The sequence below is a fragment of the Hypomesus nipponensis genome, chromosome 28, assembly GCF_054491055.1.
Source record: "Hypomesus nipponensis isolate SF chromosome 28, ASM5449105v1, whole genome shotgun sequence".
NCBI lineage: Eukaryota > Metazoa > Chordata > Actinopteri > Osmeriformes > Osmeridae > Hypomesus > Hypomesus nipponensis.
This window is the reverse complement of record NC_140388.1, coordinates 4,490,997-4,510,826: the sequence shown is the minus strand read 5'-3', so window position 1 is coordinate 4,510,826 and position 19,830 is coordinate 4,490,997. Positions and strand designations below refer to the sequence as shown.

Sequence of the window (19,830 nt, the reverse complement as noted above, 5' to 3'; positions counted from 1 at the left end):
TTTTCCATGTCTACATCTCTCTGCAAGAACAATCCATTCCCATGCATACTAAATGGGTTGTCATCTTTTTTTGAAACGGCAAACACGTTAAGAGAAGTGAAGAGCATTGCTGAAGAGACCAGCCGTGAACAAGCACTTCCTCGCTGGGCCACATCAGGCTGTGAACCGCAGGTCAGGCTGGCCAGCACGACAGCCTGGGGGACGTCACATGACAAGTGACACTCATAAAACCCTCTCTAACAGAAGGAGAGAAAGGGACACTTTAAATATATCTTTATTGGGCAGTCAAAACTGCCAGTGAACCAACAGTTACACCACAACAGCCATGTTTCTCTCATATTCACACAAACCCATTCAATTGAACATTTTAATTTCCAGGCAAACCTAAAAAACTAAACAAAACCTCCCAAGTTACAACTTAAGCTCTTACCCTCTCCCCCTCATCCACTGTGCACAAGGCAACCCTCACCCCCCACACACCAACAAACTCTTCCATCTTTCTCAACAGCTTACAATATGATAAGCTTGCCATGACCAGCCCCAGAAACACTGCATGTGCATCAAGTGACCCTACTCCCAAGAGCGAGGAAGGGAGAGAGAGGGAGGGATGGAGAGAGATTGAAAAAGAGAGGAGAGCAAGATAGCGCAATCGAAAGGCCTGGATGCTTGTGTATATCCCCTCAGTGGTGGTCTAATGTAAAACAGAAAGGTTTCAGGTCGGGTCCAGATTTCCAACCACTCATTATGTGTTGAATCTCTCTCAGAGTGATGGGATTAGCAGGCTTGTCTCTGGAGGAAGCACTCTGCTTGTGAGTGATCTCATCAAATATACATCACAGTGTCCCCACTGGACATCTGTACTCAATCATAAAATATTAACCAAATAGTGTAGCCCTGCATCCTCTTATAAACAAACACAGGCAGTATGCTGTGGGATCTAGGCCTACAAGAATCAAGGCCATAGGGACTTTCAGTTGCCTACTGGGGAAAGGGACTCTCCTCACTCTTTCCCTTAACGCCACACCTTTATCAGTCCTTATTAGGGAATCGGGAGACAATCCAGTGGCCCAAGGCACATCTCGGTGCATTTCCTCAGGCACCCCGTCTCTCATCTGATGAAGTCTCAACCCTCCAAATCTCACACTGCCCACTCGTCGCTTTGAAGTCGCTGAGGCTCACACTGCTTCTAAATAATGTATCTACTGGTCAGAAACAACAGCAGTAGTGGAATAAATAAATACATTAGCCTTCAGGTAGAGCAAATGGTCTTCTAAAGAACCTTTTAGAGATTTCTGTTATAGCGAAACTTGCAAACATTTTGAGATAGGGAGCTACTTAGAGATGGACCTAACGAGAAAGGCAAGTAAGCCAGAACAACAGATAGGCTGGACCTATGATCAGCTGAACCCACTGTTGGCCCTTTCCCAGCAGTCTCTGCTCCTCTCTGAGTGGGCTACCTATTAACCAGGCCCCCTCATATAAATACCAGGTGCAAACGCCTATGAATATTCAAAACATGTAATGGATAAACTGTCCATCTTAATTTCTGTTAACTACGCAAGCCATCAATGTGGAGAGGCACTGTTAATGTTGACAACACTTCTCCAAAAGAATGAAATCCTCACCAAAACCCAGACCAGTTTATGATGAGTCTGTTCTTTTTTTTTACTTGACAGGTATGACCACTTTACAGTCCCAGGTCTTTAGGGCCCCAACATGTTCTCAGTTATCTTGCTCTTAATCACCTTTCGTAAAAAAACTAGTTTAGAACAGCAGTATGCATTCACACCTTACTGCAGATACAGTGATACATTATCAACTTCCTCATAAGTTTGAAACGGAGGTGTCAGGGGTGTTGATATATTGTGATATATGCTGCCACCTGCTGGCGAGTATTTCATATATTTTGAATGAATGAAACTCCCATTTAAAAAATAAAATAATGGATTTCTATGAATAACATGCATTGAAAGGTGATTAGGACAATATTTCTTTATTTGATTTCATATCTAGACATTCCCATCCAAAAGACCTGAATATAGAAAAGGTGACAGAAAAGGGTTGCGGATATAAATATACAAAGATAGGCAGAATCTTTACAACCAAAACATTAAATAATGGCTTTGACTACCCATAACAGACATGAACCTCACTAACTGAAAGATAAATATTTCAGTAACTTTGTCCACAGAAGGTGCTTTGGCAGCAGTGAAGACACTTGACGTAACATTAAAGTTTTCAGGTAATGTGAAATGTTTTCAATTATTAGCTCTCCATAAAATCCAAACCATTTTAATTTAGTGTTTTATTGCCTTCAACAATTACTTGTAGTGAAAGTCAAATTTGTTTATGTGTAAAACCTTTCAACTGCCAGGCAGATAGCGTCCTATCCAGAGTAGTCCATGTCTGTCAGGATCGACTGGAGGGTCATGACAGAAGCACATCCCTACTCTAATTGGTCCAATATGTAGAGGAACACAGTTCTCAACACAGTAACAGAACAGGCCATGTTGTTTTCAACTAAAACCAGACAACTGCTTCAAGTATCCGATTAGTTCACTTCACATTACACATACAGTACTGTCAAATCCAGAGAAAAATAAATTAAAAATAATTTTATTTGAATGCACACCATATTAACACACATTAATAAATCTTGTTTTTTTTATAACACAAACTCTTATTTAAATGATTAAAACCATCATTCACTGACTGTGCAGATTGGAGGAGTAAACAGTTCGGTCTTTGAATGCACAGAAGTCTAGATGACAGCGAGTAACTTTGGCGAACAAAAAGATAAAGGGGGAAGAGAAGAAAAACAAAAAAATATATGGAAGATTTCATCAACAACCTTTAACAACCTACTAACAGGCACATACACAGAGGCACATCAGTAAGGGATTTGATTCTGGTAGAATTGGAGCATGTCGTAGGTTTTACTCCTGCAAAACAAGAACACAGAGATGGCATCACCAGTCTTACACGCCTGTTTTTCTTCAGAGACGGTCGAGGATGGCCAGGGACCAACCCCTGGTGTGTGTGTGTGTGTGTGTGTATGTGGACTGACCTGTTACTGAGGAAACAGTTTTGGATGATTTTGATGATGTAGGCAGCGGCATCCTTCTCACTCACGCTAGGGTTAAAACGCTGCCTGAGAACATAACATGCCCAGGTCAATAAAGCACCCACACATCACAGACAAAAACATGCGTCACCCACACACAGATAACATTTTACTTGAGTAGTTTGATGGTCTGTCCTCTGAAGCAGGGAAGCCCAGTATCCAGCATCAGGGTTACCAAGGAAACCACGGCATCCATGTAAGGCCTGCCATAGGAAGCACAACATGTCGCTGTAGAAGGATATGTAAATACACACACATGCAGGCACACACACACACGCGCACGTACACACACACCTGACGGCTAGGTATCCTCTGACACACATCTCCATGAACCATCTGAAAGGTGTGGCCTCCATCTTGCCCCCCATAATCATCACCATCTCGTCGGTCAGCTTGATGTCTGGTTCCCAGCCCAGGTTACCACCTGGAGAGCTCTCAAACATGAAGCCAAAGTCTGGACACACACACAAACACACAGTTACCCGGTTACCTATTTGACGACTTGGATTTTCAAGAGGAACTCACACAAAAACAATCATCTTAAAACACACACAGACGCGCACACACCCCCACCCCCACACACACACCAATGTGGATAAGGTGTCCCTGGCTGTCCAGCATGATGTTGCCATTGTGTCTGTCCTTGATCTGCAGCAGGAAAAGCAGCAGACTATAGGCGGCCATACTGCGGATGAAGTTATACCTCGCCTGGAGAGACAAAACCGGGAGAAAGAAAGAAAAACACAAACAGTCAGATGATGATGAACCGATGACAGGGAGCTTAAATAGAATTGATATGGGTTCGGACCTCTACTTTGTGGAGAGACAGGGTGGTGTGTAGGTGTGCATATATGTATGTGTGTGTGTCTCCAGCAGGCCTTTTGTGTGTGTCTCTCCGGAAGGGTGTGTCTGTGTATGCTCTCAACCTTCTGGAAGGCCAGGGTGGACTCGTCTCCATACTGGTTCCTGAAGTAGTCGTACATCCCAAAGTCTGTCTGACGCCCCAGCTGGTCTCTGGACTTACAGTCTGGGATGCATTCTATCACCCCACACTGGAGAGGAGAAAGAGGAGGACAAAGACAGAAAGGAGGTGAGCCTAGCTGTCTCTCTAACATTTCAGACTGCATGTAGACTCCAGAGTAGCGGGGCGTGCTCTCACCCCGGGGGCAGTGGCCACCACTCGGTAGGGGAACACAAACAGGTCCAGACCCACTAGCTGGAAGATGTTCTTAAACAGGCCGATGATCTGGAGAGCCAGCATGTCCTGGGGGAGCAGACAGACAGACAGGTTAGATTGGGGTGATAGACAGATGGGTTTAGATGGACAACACAGATGGCAGAGACACAAATATCTGAAAGAGAAAGAGTGAGGAGGAGGAGTGGGAGAGAACTAAGGACATAAAGAGTAGAGACCTGTCGGCAGTCATCCCCAACTTTAAAAATGGCTGCCTGCCAGCAGATTCTCTGGGCCTCCTCTTCACTCTGAGCTTCATCCAGAGAGTCAGACCTGCACAGAAGACCTGAACACACCACTCAGATTAGACCTGAACACACCACTCAGATTAGACTTGAACACACCACACTCATTTCACAAGACCACACCACACAGACCCTAAAGACCATGACATTTATAATGTACTTCCAAACTGTGTGTATCAGAATACAGGTACTGGGCACCGTCATCCTGATAATGTGCATTTCAGAGTACTGGTGCTGTCCTGGTTTTGAGAGTATGAGTACTGGAAGTGTCCTGGTACGAGTGCTACGGTACCTTCTTTCTCCAGCTCGCTCACGCCACATCTCTTTACTTTGAACTTGGCCAGGTAGGGAGCCTTGGCAGCACTGGGTGGACAGAGTGGGGACATTAGACAGACCGCTGAAGATATGAAAGAACTACAGAGAGACCGAAAGAAAGAAAGAAAGAGAGACAGACAGACAGGAGACAGACAGAGACAGAGAGAGACAGGCAGAAAGATAAACAGCAGGAAAGGAGGCCCACCTTTGCATGGGTGTGCCAGACTTGTAGTCAATGTCGAGGACGATGGCCTCAGGGTTGCTGGGGAGATAGCAGCCTGGCTGGACCTGGATGTCTGAAAGGGCTGTCAGACATGCCCTCTTCCTCTCTTCTCCCTTGGGGATGGGCCTGGACACAAGCAACAGCAACCAACATTGTAATAATAGTAATGTGTTTGTTGAGTAGATATCGTTTTTATACACATGTACTGTAATGGCAATGTATGCAATGTTTATACAGTAGGATCCAAAGGTGATGGAGGAGAGATGACTTGGATATTTAATGGTGGAATTTAAGACTGAGAAAGTCAAGCATTCTGTGATATCACAAGAAACTCTTTGGAATAGAGTCAAATCATCCTGGGATAAGATGGGTAATCAGTCCATGCACGTTGTCGTTAAAGCAAAATTGGGGGACTAAGATACTCTGATAAAGGTACATGAATTTGAAAGATTCAACGTTTCACTCCAACTGTTAAGCTGACATTATTATTTGTACTGAGTTAGTCTTACATTCGGAACAAATTCAAAATTGAAGTGTCTGACTACTGGCCTCAGACCCTACTGTAGATGCTAGTTTTGTCTTCCCTTCTCTTCCAATCACATAGCTTCTGTTCACCTATCTTTACAAATATTTTGTTAAGAACACTGAGTTGGAAATGGGTGGCACCCTATTTACTTTGACAAGACTAGTAACACCTGAGTTATACCCACCCACAACATTATAAAAAAAACGTTTTACAGGGGCAGAGCACATCAATGAACATGATTGTAAATGTGACAGAATTATCCTTTTTTTTTTTTCATTTGTAGACCCTTGACAGAATGTTAAAAACCTCAAATATCAACAAAGATGTGAATTTGAAGAGTTGTCAAAGCTTTTGGTGTACAATGAAAGCTTGTTTGCCATGTCTGCTTGTCTCTCATCTGATGATGATGATGATGTTGTTGTTGTTGTTTTCAGGCTAAACCACAGCCGAGCAGACAGCTCTCAGAGCCCTGGGCCCCTGTGTTAAACTCTCCTCCTCTGATGGCTCCTGTTCTGACTGGAGGTGACAGACTGGCTCTGGTGTTATTCACACAAGCAGGAGGAGGGGAGGAGAGACAGTCTTGGGGGAGGGAAGGTGAGAGATGTTTGGAGACCCTGCCATCCCCAGATGTCTGCAATTAGGGCCGGTTATGAACCTAATGAGGGCAAGTGGGAAGATATTACACGCACCGCTTCTTAACCACCGGAGATACACAAACACCCCCCCCCCCCCCCAAACCCCCCCCCCCCCCCCTCCAACATTCCGCTCTGTGCCAGGCAGTAACTGTCACAGCTGCGGTCATCACTGGTGGACAAGTTCCACACAAGACACTGAGACACAAGGGGAAAAAAAACTCACACATGGCGCATGTCCTCACACACCTACACCTGTCCTTAAGCACATACATGAGGGGGGGGGGGCACACACTGGGGACTAACAGTGACAGTGGTCAAGGGTTCATGGGCCTGTGTGTGTTTATTTGCTCGTCTAGGGTGGACGGAAGTAGCTCTGTGCTCGCTGAGCTAGACGTACTTGAGGATGGCGGAGACGTTGGTGATCTTGTTGAAGAAGTCAAACTCTCTCAGGTAAAAGTCCTTGGCTGGACCAGACAGGGAGCCTGTAATCTCCTCCACCATGTTCTCCAGCTGCTCGCCGATGTCAGCTACACACACACACACACATACACGTGTTATACCGGGTACCGAGTGTCTGTGTGTGTGTGTGTGTGTGTGAGAGATAGAGAATGCAGAGCTCACGGTCTTTTTGATGGCCTTCCTCGTCCAGGTAGATGTTGGTTTTCATGTTCCAGATGAACTGGTGAGCCAGCAGCTGGGACTTCTGGGCCGCCCACAAGATGTACTCTCTCACATACCCCATCTGTAAGGGGGGGGGGGGGGTGAGGGGAGTGAGGGGTGTGAGAGAGGGCACTCCGGTCAGACGGGAGTAACACAGTAAGCTGAAGTGGGCCTGGCCTGGCAAACAGTGTTACCTTGTCGTATCGCAGAGCTTGGACAATCTGAGGAATGTAAAACAAGATGGCATCCTGGAAAGACAAGAGGGTAATCAAGTCACTGACAGAACACAACACTGCAAATAGGCTCGGGAGCGCAGCAGTCCTGGTGTGATGGTGTGGAACGTACCGGGGGGAAGGAGCGAAGCACCCTGACCCCGTACTGAGCGGTGAGAGGGTGGGGGGGGTACATGGAGGAGAAGTAGGACAGGCCGGTGGGGGGGTCAGCTGGGGCCCAGCACAGGATGTGGCTCAGCTCCGGAGAGTCTGCGTCAATGGTGTGCCATGTAACCAGGAACTAAACACAAGGAGCACAACACTGTACACACAAAGCGTTGCTTGACGGCCAAAATACTTCTAGAACGTTCATGAACTTCCGATCCTCCATTCTTTCTCTGTACCTTCTATATGCCCTATTTATTTGTCACTTTGGATAAAAGCATCTGCTAAATGAATAAAATGTCAAACGTAAACGTCAACACACGAAAGGGTGCACTTGGTTTAGTTGCCCGTGATGATGACACCATTGGGACAGTCCCAAAGGAGTACAGTCTAAATGAACTTCGGAGCTAATTTAAACCGACTGGAGCAAACAAGTCAGGTGTCAGAGGGCATCAGCTCTCGCCACACGGCTTTACTGAGGGAGCGCCATGCCACAACTCAGGGGAGCTGTGTGCATGTGCGTGTCACCAGGTGAAAGCCCCATGGGCTGGTTCATTAGGAGAGCTTAGTCGGGCAGAACTAAACCTGGAGGACTTGACGGAAAGATGAAAAGGTACAGAAACAGAGCCAGGAGATGAGGAGCAAACAGGAGCAAGATCAAAACAACCCTCTTTCCTCTGAGAGAGTCAGTAGGAACCTTCTAATGAGATCAATATTTACTTAAGTTGCTATTCCCGGGAGTGTGACTCATGCCAGACAGATAGTAGGAGAGAGAGACAGTCAGGTGAATACACAGTGACAGATGGTAGATAGACAGGCAGAGACAGACAGACAGACGGAGAGACAGGCAGACAAGCCTCACCTTGACAGCCTCAGGTACATCACAGACTGCTCCAGGGTCCATGCGGACCAGCCGAGTCACCTCCGATACTATGGCCTCTGTGTTCTTAAACCTGAAACCAAAACAGGGTTAGGGTTAGTGAGATGGGGTTTGTGAGTGTGGTCTTGTTTAACTGCCCTTGTGGGTACCAAATGTCCTTGCAAGTACATTTACATTTAATCATTTAGCTGACGCTCTTATCCGATCGATATACAGTAAGTACAGGGACATCCCCCCCGAGGCAAATAGGGTGGCCGGCCCCTGGAAGTGAATGGTCGGGACCCACTAGGATAGAAAAAACAAACCTGTGTGTGTTTGTGTGTGCATGTGTGTACCGTGCAGGAAGCTGCAGGGCCAGGTATGGAGCTATGCTCCAGGCCAGGTTGACGTTGTCCCTCCACTGCTTCTCTGTCAGGCTGATGTACTTGGATCTCCAGTTGGCGATGCTGGTCTCCACTGACGGGTCAGTGGAGATGACCAGCTCCTGAACAGACAGTGGGTTGTACCACGTAGTCAAGCGCTCAATCTCACTGGCCTAGAGAGAGAGAGAGAAAGGGAGAGATAGTTATAGAGAAAGGCAGGGAGAGAGATACAGACAGACGTAGGTTGCTATACACATCAGACAGACCTAGTCCTACATATGAGGCCTACAACCTTCCCCCTTGCTTTCCCATTACTCCCTCAAACCTTGTTAAAAGACATGTGCGACACCATTGGTCTTAGCATATTGTCTATCATAAACAACTGTCTGAACTCTGGCACCATTGCATCCTGTTAACAAAATGCAGTGGTCTGGCCTCTTCCAGACCTTCCAGACCTGGTCTTCCAGACCAGAACTTTTATCTATTCCCGTCTTACTGCAACCCCCTGTATATGGGAGTCTTCCCTATCTCGCCTGTAATTGATCCACAATGCAGCTTCAGCTTCTTGACTGGCAACAGGAAGAGGGACCATATTTCCCCCATTCTGTCTTCACTGGCTTCCAATCAGATTTGATTTTAAACATTTGCATTTGAAGCATTGATTGGCAGCACTTTATATTTCACAACACATCAAGGTCCCCTTGATCCTCAAAGCAGATGCTTTTGTATATAGACTGAAATATACAGTACCTGTCAAAAGGTTGGACATTTCGATACATATATATATATATATATATATATATACACACATTAGTGCTGTCAGTTTAACGATCTAGCTAGACCGGAAACAAAACAACAGGCACGCCAAACACTCGTTTGGCTTGCGAGCTGGCTAAAGAGTAGTAGCAGAGCCCGTTTACGGATATTAGACATTCTCTGGTAGTAAGCTAACGTTACGTTTTGAGTGGATGACGAGCGCGAGATGCCGAAATGGATGCCAATAAGATTCTGAATGGAAAGTTTGCTTTTAAAAAGTTGCCAAATGGTTCTATTGACAAGACCAGTGATCTGTGTGTTTTGTCGTTGTAAACTGAGCTATCATCGCAGCACGTCCAGTCTGAAATACCACTTGATGGCCAAGCACACAGCTGATGCGAATTTTTTGCCCCCTCGTCAAAGACAGGCGATTGCAATGTTGTTTTCAATAAAAAAAATATTTGCACAAAGCAATCCGAACCACTTTTCTATGTTGATAAGAGCATTAAAATTTGAAAAAAGATTGGGACAAAAAGAAATCAGGGACATTTAGAATAGATAAAAATGTGCGATTAATTGTGATTAATCGCGAGTTAACTATGACATTAATGCGATTAATCGCGATTAAATATTTTTATCGTTTGACAGCACTAATATACATATACATATATATATATATATATATATATATATATATATGGAAATGTATATATAGGGAAATGTCCAAATATATATATATATTTCCCTATATATATATATATATATATATATATATATATTTCCCTATATACATACATACATACATATATATATCCTATATACACACACCAAAATCTAGATGATAGTGTAAGGACAATTGTGCATGCTCAGTTGCTATCACTAGTGCATCCGCTTTTCCCCTAGCCTTGGCATACGGACCAAACAGGAATACTATGTCATTTGTATGCGGGTTGTGTGTGTTTGTCTCTTGTGTGTCGTGTTCTATGTAATTATTGTTGCTATATAGCTGTTTTAAATAAATACAAACAACCAAGTGTACAGCAAAAATTGAAATTTTGACATGACCAGCAGGGCCAGTAGGAGTGTAGAGGTTGCTATAGTTACCATCAGGGCCAGTAGAAGGGTCCTTCGCTTCATGTAGTACTTGTGTAGCTGAGAGCCTCTGGTGCTCTTCTTAGACAGACCTGCAACACAGCAGGCCCAGGGGGTCAGCTGCTTCACTGTGTGTGTGTTTCTTATTTGAATTCTGGGAAATGGTGGAGGTGTGCGAGTGAGTGTTACCTGACTTCTTGGAGATGGTGGATATGCCGGAGGAGAGGGGATAGGTGTTGATCCATCCCTGGGCCGCCTGCTGCCTCTGGCCCACGGCTGCATCCAGGCTGTTCCTGCTGTCTGTTACCGTGACAACAGACAGGCTGTTTACAGACATGTCCTGAGGATCTGAACACAAGAAGCAGCATCATCACTAACCTGGTTCATCCATCAAATCACAATAATCAAGTATTGCACTAAAATGTGTTTGATCTACAGCTAATGTTAGGGTGTTGTTTGGTCTGTCGATAGGTTCCAGTGTGTTTGATCTACAGCTAATGTTAGGGTGTTGTTTGGTCTGTCGATAGGTTCCAGTGTGTTTGATCTACAGCTAATGTTAGGGTGTTGTTTGGTCTGTCGATAGGTTCCAGTGTGTTTGATCTACAGCTAATGTTAGGGTGTTGTTTGGTCTGTCGATAGGTTCCAGTGTGTTTGATCTACAGCTAATGTTAGGGTGTTGTTTGGTCTGTCGATAGGTTCCAGTGTGTTTGTGGTCCAGCATGGATATGGACAAGAGTACCTGGAGGAACTAGCTGGTTTGCGGTCAGGTACTTCTTATCGGACAGTAGACTGGAGTAGAACTTAATCATGATGCTGATGTCCTCTCTCAGCCTCTTCTCTGTCTGGGTGGGGAACTTGGGAGCCATGCTGAGGAGCGGGAGGGGGTAAGCAGATGGAGGGATCCGTGTGCACGTGTGGGTTGTATGTGATGCGTGCATGTGTGGGTTGAATGTGTGCGTGTACATATGCACCTGAAGTAGTCAAAGGCCGTAGAGTAGATCTTCTCTCGCAGCACGTTCCTGATGGTGGCGTTGGTGACCACATCAGCATGGAGCAAAGTCAGACCTAGCGTTAGCAGCCTAAGGAAGAAAGGGTTCACACACACACACACACACGGAGGGTTACACGCCTAAACTAACCCCAGCCTATCTGAGTCCTGCGGCTGCAGTAGCCTACCTGTATCTGGGTCCTATGGCAGCAACGTGTCGATTCATGGAGCTCTTGGCTCCACCCACACTGAGCGACAGCGCCCTTTGCAGGACTGCAATGAAGATCTCAACCTGGTCAGCACTGCAGTACTTGGCGATCTCAAATCTCTGGACCAGAAACTGGAAGGGGGAGGGGTTGACAGAGGGTGGTTAGGGTTGAGAGTTATATCTGTCGTGGATATGTTATATTCAGGATTGTATACTTGTGTTCAGGGTTGACTGCTGTCAAACACATGTTTATTTATATATTTTTTATGTTTAATGAGGCTGGACCGACCTCTATCCACAGGAAGTGGGGTGTGACGTTGGGGGGGCAGGGGAGAGGCTGGCTCTCTTCAGAGGCCGCCAGGGGGTCAGCCTCCAACTGGGCCTCGGAGAACAGCCCCATCTTCAGCTCCACCGTCATCTGCCAAGCCCCCGCCATTTCTCGCATGAACTGGGGAGGTAGAGACACGTGAGACACGCCCAGCCAGGTACACACACACACACTTACGGACGCACACGGCCAGTACGCACAGGGACCTCCACTCCGCTGCGTGCAGCCAGAAACCACTCCCAGCAAGCGATGGCCGTCTCCATACCATGCTCAGTAAACATCTTTAGAGGAGACCAGCACAGGTGGTGCAGTAGCTGGGGATCACACTCTGGAGGGTGACAGGGGGCATGCATGTTAGAGGTAGTCTTTTTCCTTAAACCAGCCCGACAGTGAAGGCTATAGCTGTATCTTATTAATGACCGTTAATTCATTTTCACTGAGATCAGTGCACATGATGACCTGGTGCACTTGCCTTTGGTGCTGATGAGCAGGGCGGCCATCTTGAACATGGTCTGAGTGAAGGCTTCTGGGTTGCTGGCCTCCAGCGCCTCGCTCATCTGGCACACCAGCAGCTTGTTCAGGTCTGACTGGCAGTGGGTTGCCTCCGAGAACTGGATCATACCTGCAACCTGGATACACACACACACACACACACACACACAGACACACACAGACACACACACACACACACAGTTGTAGAATTCTTAGACACCCGTCTGGTTCTATCAGAATCAGAAACTGGTTTGTGGCCAGGTATATTTTCACATACAAGGAATTTGCTGCTGAATATATTCCCTATATTCTTCAGCTCTTTGGTCCTGATCCAGACCTTGGGGGAATACTACCTTATTTGGCCACAATTGACATCTGTAGCCCCGCCCAGTGGGAGGAGTGAGAATTAGTTTGACGCAATGAGTTGTGAATGGAGAGCCAGCAGAGTGGAGTGATATCGTTTTTCAACCACAAATATACATCTACGCACTTACACACACACACAAGCAGCTATACACGCATATAACCACATCCACTTTGGACTCATCGGACACCCAAACCTGGACTGGCTACACTAACATCCGACAGGTGCGTTGACCTATCCATTGCTGCTGGCACTGTGGTTACTTATGAGTACTTCAAGTTTTGATAGCCACTACAGTGGTGGTGCTGTGCAGACAATAAATGGAGTCAAATATATAAAAGATAGATCAAACAAGTACGGTGGTAAGGCTATATGTAAAATATCAAAATGCACAGTACAGTTTCTAGAGTTCAAGGCCAGATGTCTGGTTTGAGAGTTCTGAGCCAGGTTTCTGATTCTTGAGTCCTGAGAGAGCTGTCTAGTTCTCTGGCTCACCTCTCCTGTGTAGCGATTCCTCAGGTTGAGCGAGGCCATGAAGTTGGAGTAGTCCTTCTTCACACAAGCTGGTCTCTCCATGAGCTGGGTGGCCTGTGGTAGGGCAGAGCAGCGACAGGGTGACACATCCACACACACACCAACAGTATTTCTACAAGTACAAGCTATAGGCTTAGTGCATGTTACAAGTTGCTCTTTGCTCAGTAACTGATGTTCATACCCACCAGGTGGAGCTAGAGGGATAATCATGGACCTGCCACACTACAGGAGGCTATACTGTATGTTCTACATGGATATGAGATATTAATCAGTATTATTAAATATTATCCTGGAATATTGGACATTTTACAAGAATACTGAGTATTCCATGGTAATATTGGATATTGTACAGGAATATTGGATATTCTACAAGAACGTTAGATCTTCTACAGTAATATTGGATTTCTATAGATATTTAGGTATTCAATAGAAGTATTGGATATTCTACAGAAAAGTGTTGATATTCTGAAGCCTAGAGTAGAGACAGTCCCAGGTGGCAGGTGAGTCATGCTGCCTGAGCAGAACCACCAAGACCCACCTGAGGAAAGGCGGCCTGGCAAGGACCCAAGGAGGAGAACGGAGGCCATACAGGCCCGTAGCAACAACCAGTTAGCCAACCAGGCAGCCAGGTAGACAAACAGCCAGCCAATCAGCCAACCCGCAAGCCCATAAACCAGGCAGGCAGCGAACATAGGAGCAGGTTACAGCATGTGTGAGATAGAGAACACAATTGCACGAGAAGCACACAGAAACTCACACAGCAAGCTTTAATAACACTCTCTAACACACATACACACACCACATAAAACAATGAAAATACATAAGTGTGTATTTGAGCACAGTAATGTACACACAAGATGCAAACTCCAAACTCACACACACACACATTGTATAATGCTATAAGTACTCTTTGCTTGTGACGTTAAAACATTTACAACTGGAAAGATGGGAACTGAGCGATGGCAACATTAAAATGATTTGTAAACGCAAGTACCGTGACCCACAACATACAAATGTGTTTTGCTATCCCCAAACACACAAATCTTTACCTGGGACTCGGCATTTAAATCAAATGTGCGACAATATGTACATTTGCAAGCAAACTGTTAATATATGCCCTAATGTGTCATTCTTGCGCTACACCCATCAATATAGAGAACACTGCCGCCTGGTGGAAATCATAGCCAGGGGGCATTTGTGTGTGGCTCAAACTGTGTGTGTGGATAAAAAAAAGCAACGTCTTCAGAATTAAATCAATCAATCAAAATTACGTCATTACAGGAAGGAATGCGTGTATTAGTTGATCAACACATTTTGATACTACATTTCACAAGCAGAATTGCAGATTTACAAATGACGTTTCATAAGAAATGCCGACACAAAGTGTAAAGTATTTTTTTAAATGACATACAATATATTTACAGATACAGTTTTGTACAAATTGTTGCACATTTATTTAAATGGCAACTTAGGAATCAGGAGTAAAGAATTGTATTGTGGATAGCAAAACGAATGGTAAATTGTGGATCATGGTACTTGCATTTACTAATCATTTGGGGATTTTTTTCTCTCCATACACTGGAGAACATTAATTGACTGTTAGATGTTAAAAGCATTACCACAGTCACTGGTGTTATACATGTCAAACTGGATTCTAAGATTTAAATACACATTTTGAATCACTGAGCAATCTGTTATGATGCAACTGTTGGATTCGATTACTGGCTTCAGCCCATGAATAAGTGTTATTACTAGACTAGACTACTGTTTTTTAATTTATTTGGATTGATTTGGATCCTGGCATTTTTTTTGGTAATCTAATCCCATCTCTTACCTTTATCTGCTGTTGGATTGTCTCAGTTATCTACCATTCATAAGACAACAGTGTCATCACCAATGAGTATGTTGCATGCATGCATTTATGCATGCATGTATGTACAGTACCAGTCAAATGTTAGGACATGGATGGGAAAATGTGTCCAAACTTTTGACTGGTACCGTACGGGATGTGAACAGCATGATACTTTGCCCACCTGTGTATTGCTTTGTGTGCGTGTATGTGTATGTGTATGTATGTATGTATGTATGTATGTATGTATGTATGTATGTATGTATGTATGTATGTATGTATGTATGTATGTATGTATGTATGTATGTATGTATGTATGTATGTATGTATGTATGTATGTATGTATGTATGTATGTATGTATGTATGTATGTATGTATGTATGTATGTATGTATGTATGTATGTATGTATGTATGTATGTATGTATGTATGTATGTATGTATGTATGTATGTATGTATGTATGTATGTATGTATGTATGTATGTATGTATGTATGTATGTATGTATGTATGTATGTATGTATGTATGTATGTATGTATGACTCACCCCCAGTGTAACACTCTGCCTGTTGTAGCCAGCGAAGTGCAGGATGCTCTCTGTGGCCATAGCCAGACCAGTGTGCTGGGACAGACCAGACACCCAGTTCTGGTGCTTGTTGAGATACTCCTGAAATACACACAAACACACATGCAGTATATATATTTACAGTACAAGGAATGATACACTGATATGTATTATAGTTATAACACTTTCATGACAGGGTTGGTTTGTGAGTGTGTGTGTGTGTGTGTGTGTGTGTGGGTGTGGGACCTCGGCATAGAACAGACCTGCAGGTGGGACTTGGTTACAGAGGAGGCCCACTTCATGGCCTCCTTCAAGATCTCCCCACAACGAGCTGCAAAGTCCTTCACTATGCTCTGATGGAGAGAGAGGAGAGAGACGAGGAGAGAGAGAGGGGAGAGATTAGAGACAAGGAAAGAGAGAGAGAGAGAGACAAACCGAGAGGCCCAGAGACATGAAGGGATAACCCCAGTCTCCCCCTGGTGGAGGGGTGGGGGGCTGCTTTCCAGGCTCACCTCACGGGCCTCATAGGTGTCAGGGACGGTGATGCGGTGGGGCGTGTCAGGGATGTCATAGTACGGCGGGTCCTTATGGATGTCCTGGCCAGACGAAAAGAGAAATGCTGTCAGAACAAACCTAGCCATACATACTGTAGGTGTGCGGTGTGTGTGTGTGTGTGTGTGTGTATGTAATACAACTTACATAGACCTAAAACTTTGAATACACTACCATTCAAAAAGTTTGAGGTCTTTTAGAAATATTCGTCATCTATGAAAACATAAAAAGAGTGCTGGAGGAGCTTCACTGGGGCAGGGCCCCCGGGCCGGATGGCATTAGCCCCAGGGTGCTGAGGAGTTGAGCCACCGAGCTGTGCTGTGTGGAGCACTCCAGCACTGGTTCAAGCTGAGCCTGAGCCTTGAAAGGGTCTCTGAGATGTGGAAGACTTGCCACCTAGTCCCAAGGTCACCCTACTGTCCTGAACAGCCAGTAGCACTTCCATGCCCCGTCATAAAGCCCCAGGAGAGGTCCTCTCGCACCTCAGCCCCTGGTCAGTCCCTTAATGGACCCCCCTAAAATTCACCCACCAGCCACCATTGGCGTGGACGATGCCATCATTTATTGGCTCCAGAGGGTGTACTCCCACCTGGGTATAGCGGGATGCCAGATGGCTGAGCGGTGAGAGAGACGGGCTAGTAAGTTGCCGGATCGATTCCCCGCCGTGCCACATGACGTTGTGTCCTTGGGCAAGGCACTTCACCCTACTTGCCTCGGGGGGAATGTCCCTGTACTTACTGTAAGTCGCTCTGGATAAGAGCGTCTGCTAAATGACTCAATGTAAATGTATAGCTGTGTGAGGAGAGCTTAACAACCAGAATTGTGACAAATGCCGATCAAGAGTGACGTTAAAGTCCCACAAATTCAGATTTTACTGATCATACTGAGGTCGCATTGACAAATATCAGACCTGTATCCGCTTGAAACCACATATGAAAGTGGCCCAAATCTGATTTAAAAATGTCAGATTCCATGTGCTTTGGGCTGTTCACACGGTCATGCAAGTAACAGGCTCATGTAACACATGTGTATTTGGGCCACATCCAGCTGCAGTGTGTACATAGCCTATGTTACTATGAAGTATTCACTGCATGTGTACGCGTGTTGAAATGCGTGTGTCCGCCCTGTACTCACAGCGCTGAGAGACAGAGACAGGGTCTGAAGGATGTCAAGCATGGTCTTCAGCACACGCCCACTCCAGAGCAGGTGAGGGAAGCTGGGATGACAGAGGTGGAAGGATGGGTAACAGAGTTGATCAAATAACTGCTGATTAGTGGAGTTTGCTGGGGGGGGGGGGGCTGCTTACGTCTCAGCCAATCCAGAGAGGTATTTGTCTGCAACTCTGCGGATCCTTTTGTGGGTGTGGTTGAAGTTGACCAATAGAAACTGGGCATGACGTTCCAATTCCTCCTCGTGCACTTTGGTCTTTGGCTGAATGGGGGGAGCAGCAAGCGAGGGAGAGAGACAGAAAGGAAGAGAGAGAGAGAGACGGAGAGAAAGGGAGACGGTGAATTCAGAACGTGGTTTTACACGCCTCCAAGGTTTTCAGAACATCTGGGTCTAAAGAGTAGTTCTACCTTCTCTGACATCATCTGGAGGAAGACTTCAAACACCTTGTCTCCCACGCAGATCACACACAGCATCATACCTAGGGCAGAAACACACACGGCATCATAGCTAGGTCATGAACACACACACTGCATCATAGCTAGGTCATGAACACATACACTGCCTCATTAGCCTGGCTGCCAGCCCAACTTCTCCCCGCCCACAAAAAAATTTGGTCGGGAAGTTGGGTCTGGAGGTCCTCGTATTGGGAACAACTACATGAAACCAGGATCGGGACAGTCCAATGAAATTGCCAGGGCGGGCTTTATACGATGATGGACAGATGATCAACAGTGACGGAATCAACAACGTCACGAAAGAGACCTTGGGTTGAATTCGTTTTCAACAAACAACATATTACGTTGCTCTGATTGGTTGTAGGTCTATCCAATTATCCAGAGGCATTTGTTTTACGAGTTCGGTTGAAACACGCCCCGTAGTCACGGCCCAACGGAGAGTTTTCAGACTCATATTCTGACTAGAATTATGAGTATGACAACGTCAGGCTACTGCCTCATAGCTAGGTCATGAACACATACACTGCATCATAGCTAGGTCATGAACACATACACTGCATCATAGCTAGGTCATGAACACATACACTGCATCATAGCTAGGTCATGAACACATACACTGCATCATAGCTAGGTCATGAACACATACACTGCATCATAGCTAGGTCATGAACACATACACTGCATCATAGCTAGGTCATGAACACATACACTGCATCATAGGTAGGACAGACACACTCACACACTGCATCATTACAAGGGGAGAGACACAAAACACGCACACTGCATCATAGCAAGGGCATAAACACACAATCAGCCCCAGTAAAACACACACATTCGGACCAAATGCTGCATTCGTACACACACACAAACTCAGAGACACTCACACAAATTTAGACACAATAACACACTCAGACACACAGTCAGACACACTAACACACAGACCATAGGAGAAGCCCCCAGCAGCACCATGGGCTGTACAGAAGCACCATGGCAGCATGGAGGCCTGGCTCATCTCACCAGACTTGTCCTTCTGGATGGCTTTGTCTTCAAAGTAGCGGAACATGACCTGGAACCCATCAGGATCATTGGAGCGCAGCATCCTGTGTGTGTGTGTGTGTGGGAGGGGGATGCTGTTATAGATACAGATACTATCTAGATATAGATCAGATAGACGCTGACCACATTGTGCATCAATCACGTCAGTGGCACATCATTATGGTTGTCAGCACCTCCATTCAAATACCCGCAACTGGCAAAACATATCTACACACACACTACCCCTGATAGGTAGTTTTCAAGTTAGACATTCCTTAAAATATTTAGCATTCTTGCTCGCTCCATTTTTTCATGCTACCTTACAGACAATTACTTGAGTAACTTGCTCACTAGCAAGCTGAAATGAAGTAAATAATGTATTCATTCAGCTATATTAAGCAACAGTATAGTATTGAATTACCATTCAACTCGGGAAATGTTACCAAAATGAACATTGTCTCTGCCATTCCTATTTGTTTTGGTTTTTAGTAAATAACTGACTAGGTTTCAGTGAATTGTTTTTGTTATTGAAATTGCCATTTGATTAGAAATTTGGAAATCTCTGCTGACCGTGTGTACTCCAGTCTAGATATAGCGCTTATAGATGTGGACATGTATTCTAGTCTTGCTATAGATCTGACAGATGATATTGACCAGATAGAATGCCAACCTCATGTACTCCAGTCTGTATACGGACAGCAGGTATGTGGACATGGCGAAGTCCAGCTTGTTGATGAGGGCGGAGGCTTCCGGGGAGGGGTCTAGCAGATTGATGATGGTGGAGCGCAGGTCGCTAAGCTCCGCCTTCAGAACACAACATGTATGACACAGGTTATGTTGTCGACCTAGATTACCTTGCAGGT

The 19,830-nt window shown here is 45.3% G+C and overlaps 1 protein-coding gene across 1 annotated transcript in view; it reads right to left on the bottom strand.

Moving 5' to 3' along the window:
- Positions 1-2,600: 2,600 nt before the first annotated feature.
- The window catches only part of pi4kab (phosphatidylinositol 4-kinase, catalytic, alpha b), a 32,538-nt gene continuing 15,308 nt past the window's right edge, over positions 2,601-19,830 (bottom strand). The window contains exons 21-53 of the mRNA XM_084695363.1: positions 19,638-19,771; positions 18,950-19,032; positions 17,885-17,955; positions 17,614-17,738; positions 17,442-17,523; positions 16,268-16,351; positions 16,019-16,108; positions 15,738-15,857; positions 13,305-13,397; positions 12,426-12,582; positions 12,154-12,281; positions 11,915-12,073; positions 11,606-11,757; positions 11,401-11,508; positions 11,169-11,296; positions 10,619-10,777; positions 10,442-10,521; positions 8,555-8,754; positions 8,202-8,292; positions 7,308-7,475; positions 7,157-7,210; positions 6,924-7,044; positions 6,700-6,829; positions 5,124-5,267; positions 4,896-4,966; positions 4,538-4,644; positions 4,284-4,388; positions 4,051-4,176; positions 3,712-3,832; positions 3,419-3,578; positions 3,238-3,327; positions 3,068-3,151; positions 2,601-2,942 (exon numbers count right to left, since the gene is read on the bottom strand). Of these exons, the coding sequence (XP_084551489.1) occupies positions 2,891-2,942; positions 3,068-3,151; positions 3,238-3,327; positions 3,419-3,578; positions 3,712-3,832; positions 4,051-4,176; positions 4,284-4,388; positions 4,538-4,644; positions 4,896-4,966; positions 5,124-5,267; positions 6,700-6,829; positions 6,924-7,044; positions 7,157-7,210; positions 7,308-7,475; positions 8,202-8,292; positions 8,555-8,754; positions 10,442-10,521; positions 10,619-10,777; positions 11,169-11,296; positions 11,401-11,508; positions 11,606-11,757; positions 11,915-12,073; positions 12,154-12,281; positions 12,426-12,582; positions 13,305-13,397; positions 15,738-15,857; positions 16,019-16,108; positions 16,268-16,351; positions 17,442-17,523; positions 17,614-17,738; positions 17,885-17,955; positions 18,950-19,032; positions 19,638-19,771 (3,777 nt within the window). The 3' untranslated portion in view covers positions 2,601-2,890. The remainder of the gene's footprint in view (positions 2,943-3,067; positions 3,152-3,237; positions 3,328-3,418; positions 3,579-3,711; positions 3,833-4,050; positions 4,177-4,283; positions 4,389-4,537; positions 4,645-4,895; positions 4,967-5,123; positions 5,268-6,699; positions 6,830-6,923; positions 7,045-7,156; positions 7,211-7,307; positions 7,476-8,201; positions 8,293-8,554; positions 8,755-10,441; positions 10,522-10,618; positions 10,778-11,168; positions 11,297-11,400; positions 11,509-11,605; positions 11,758-11,914; positions 12,074-12,153; positions 12,282-12,425; positions 12,583-13,304; positions 13,398-15,737; positions 15,858-16,018; positions 16,109-16,267; positions 16,352-17,441; positions 17,524-17,613; positions 17,739-17,884; positions 17,956-18,949; positions 19,033-19,637; positions 19,772-19,830) is intronic.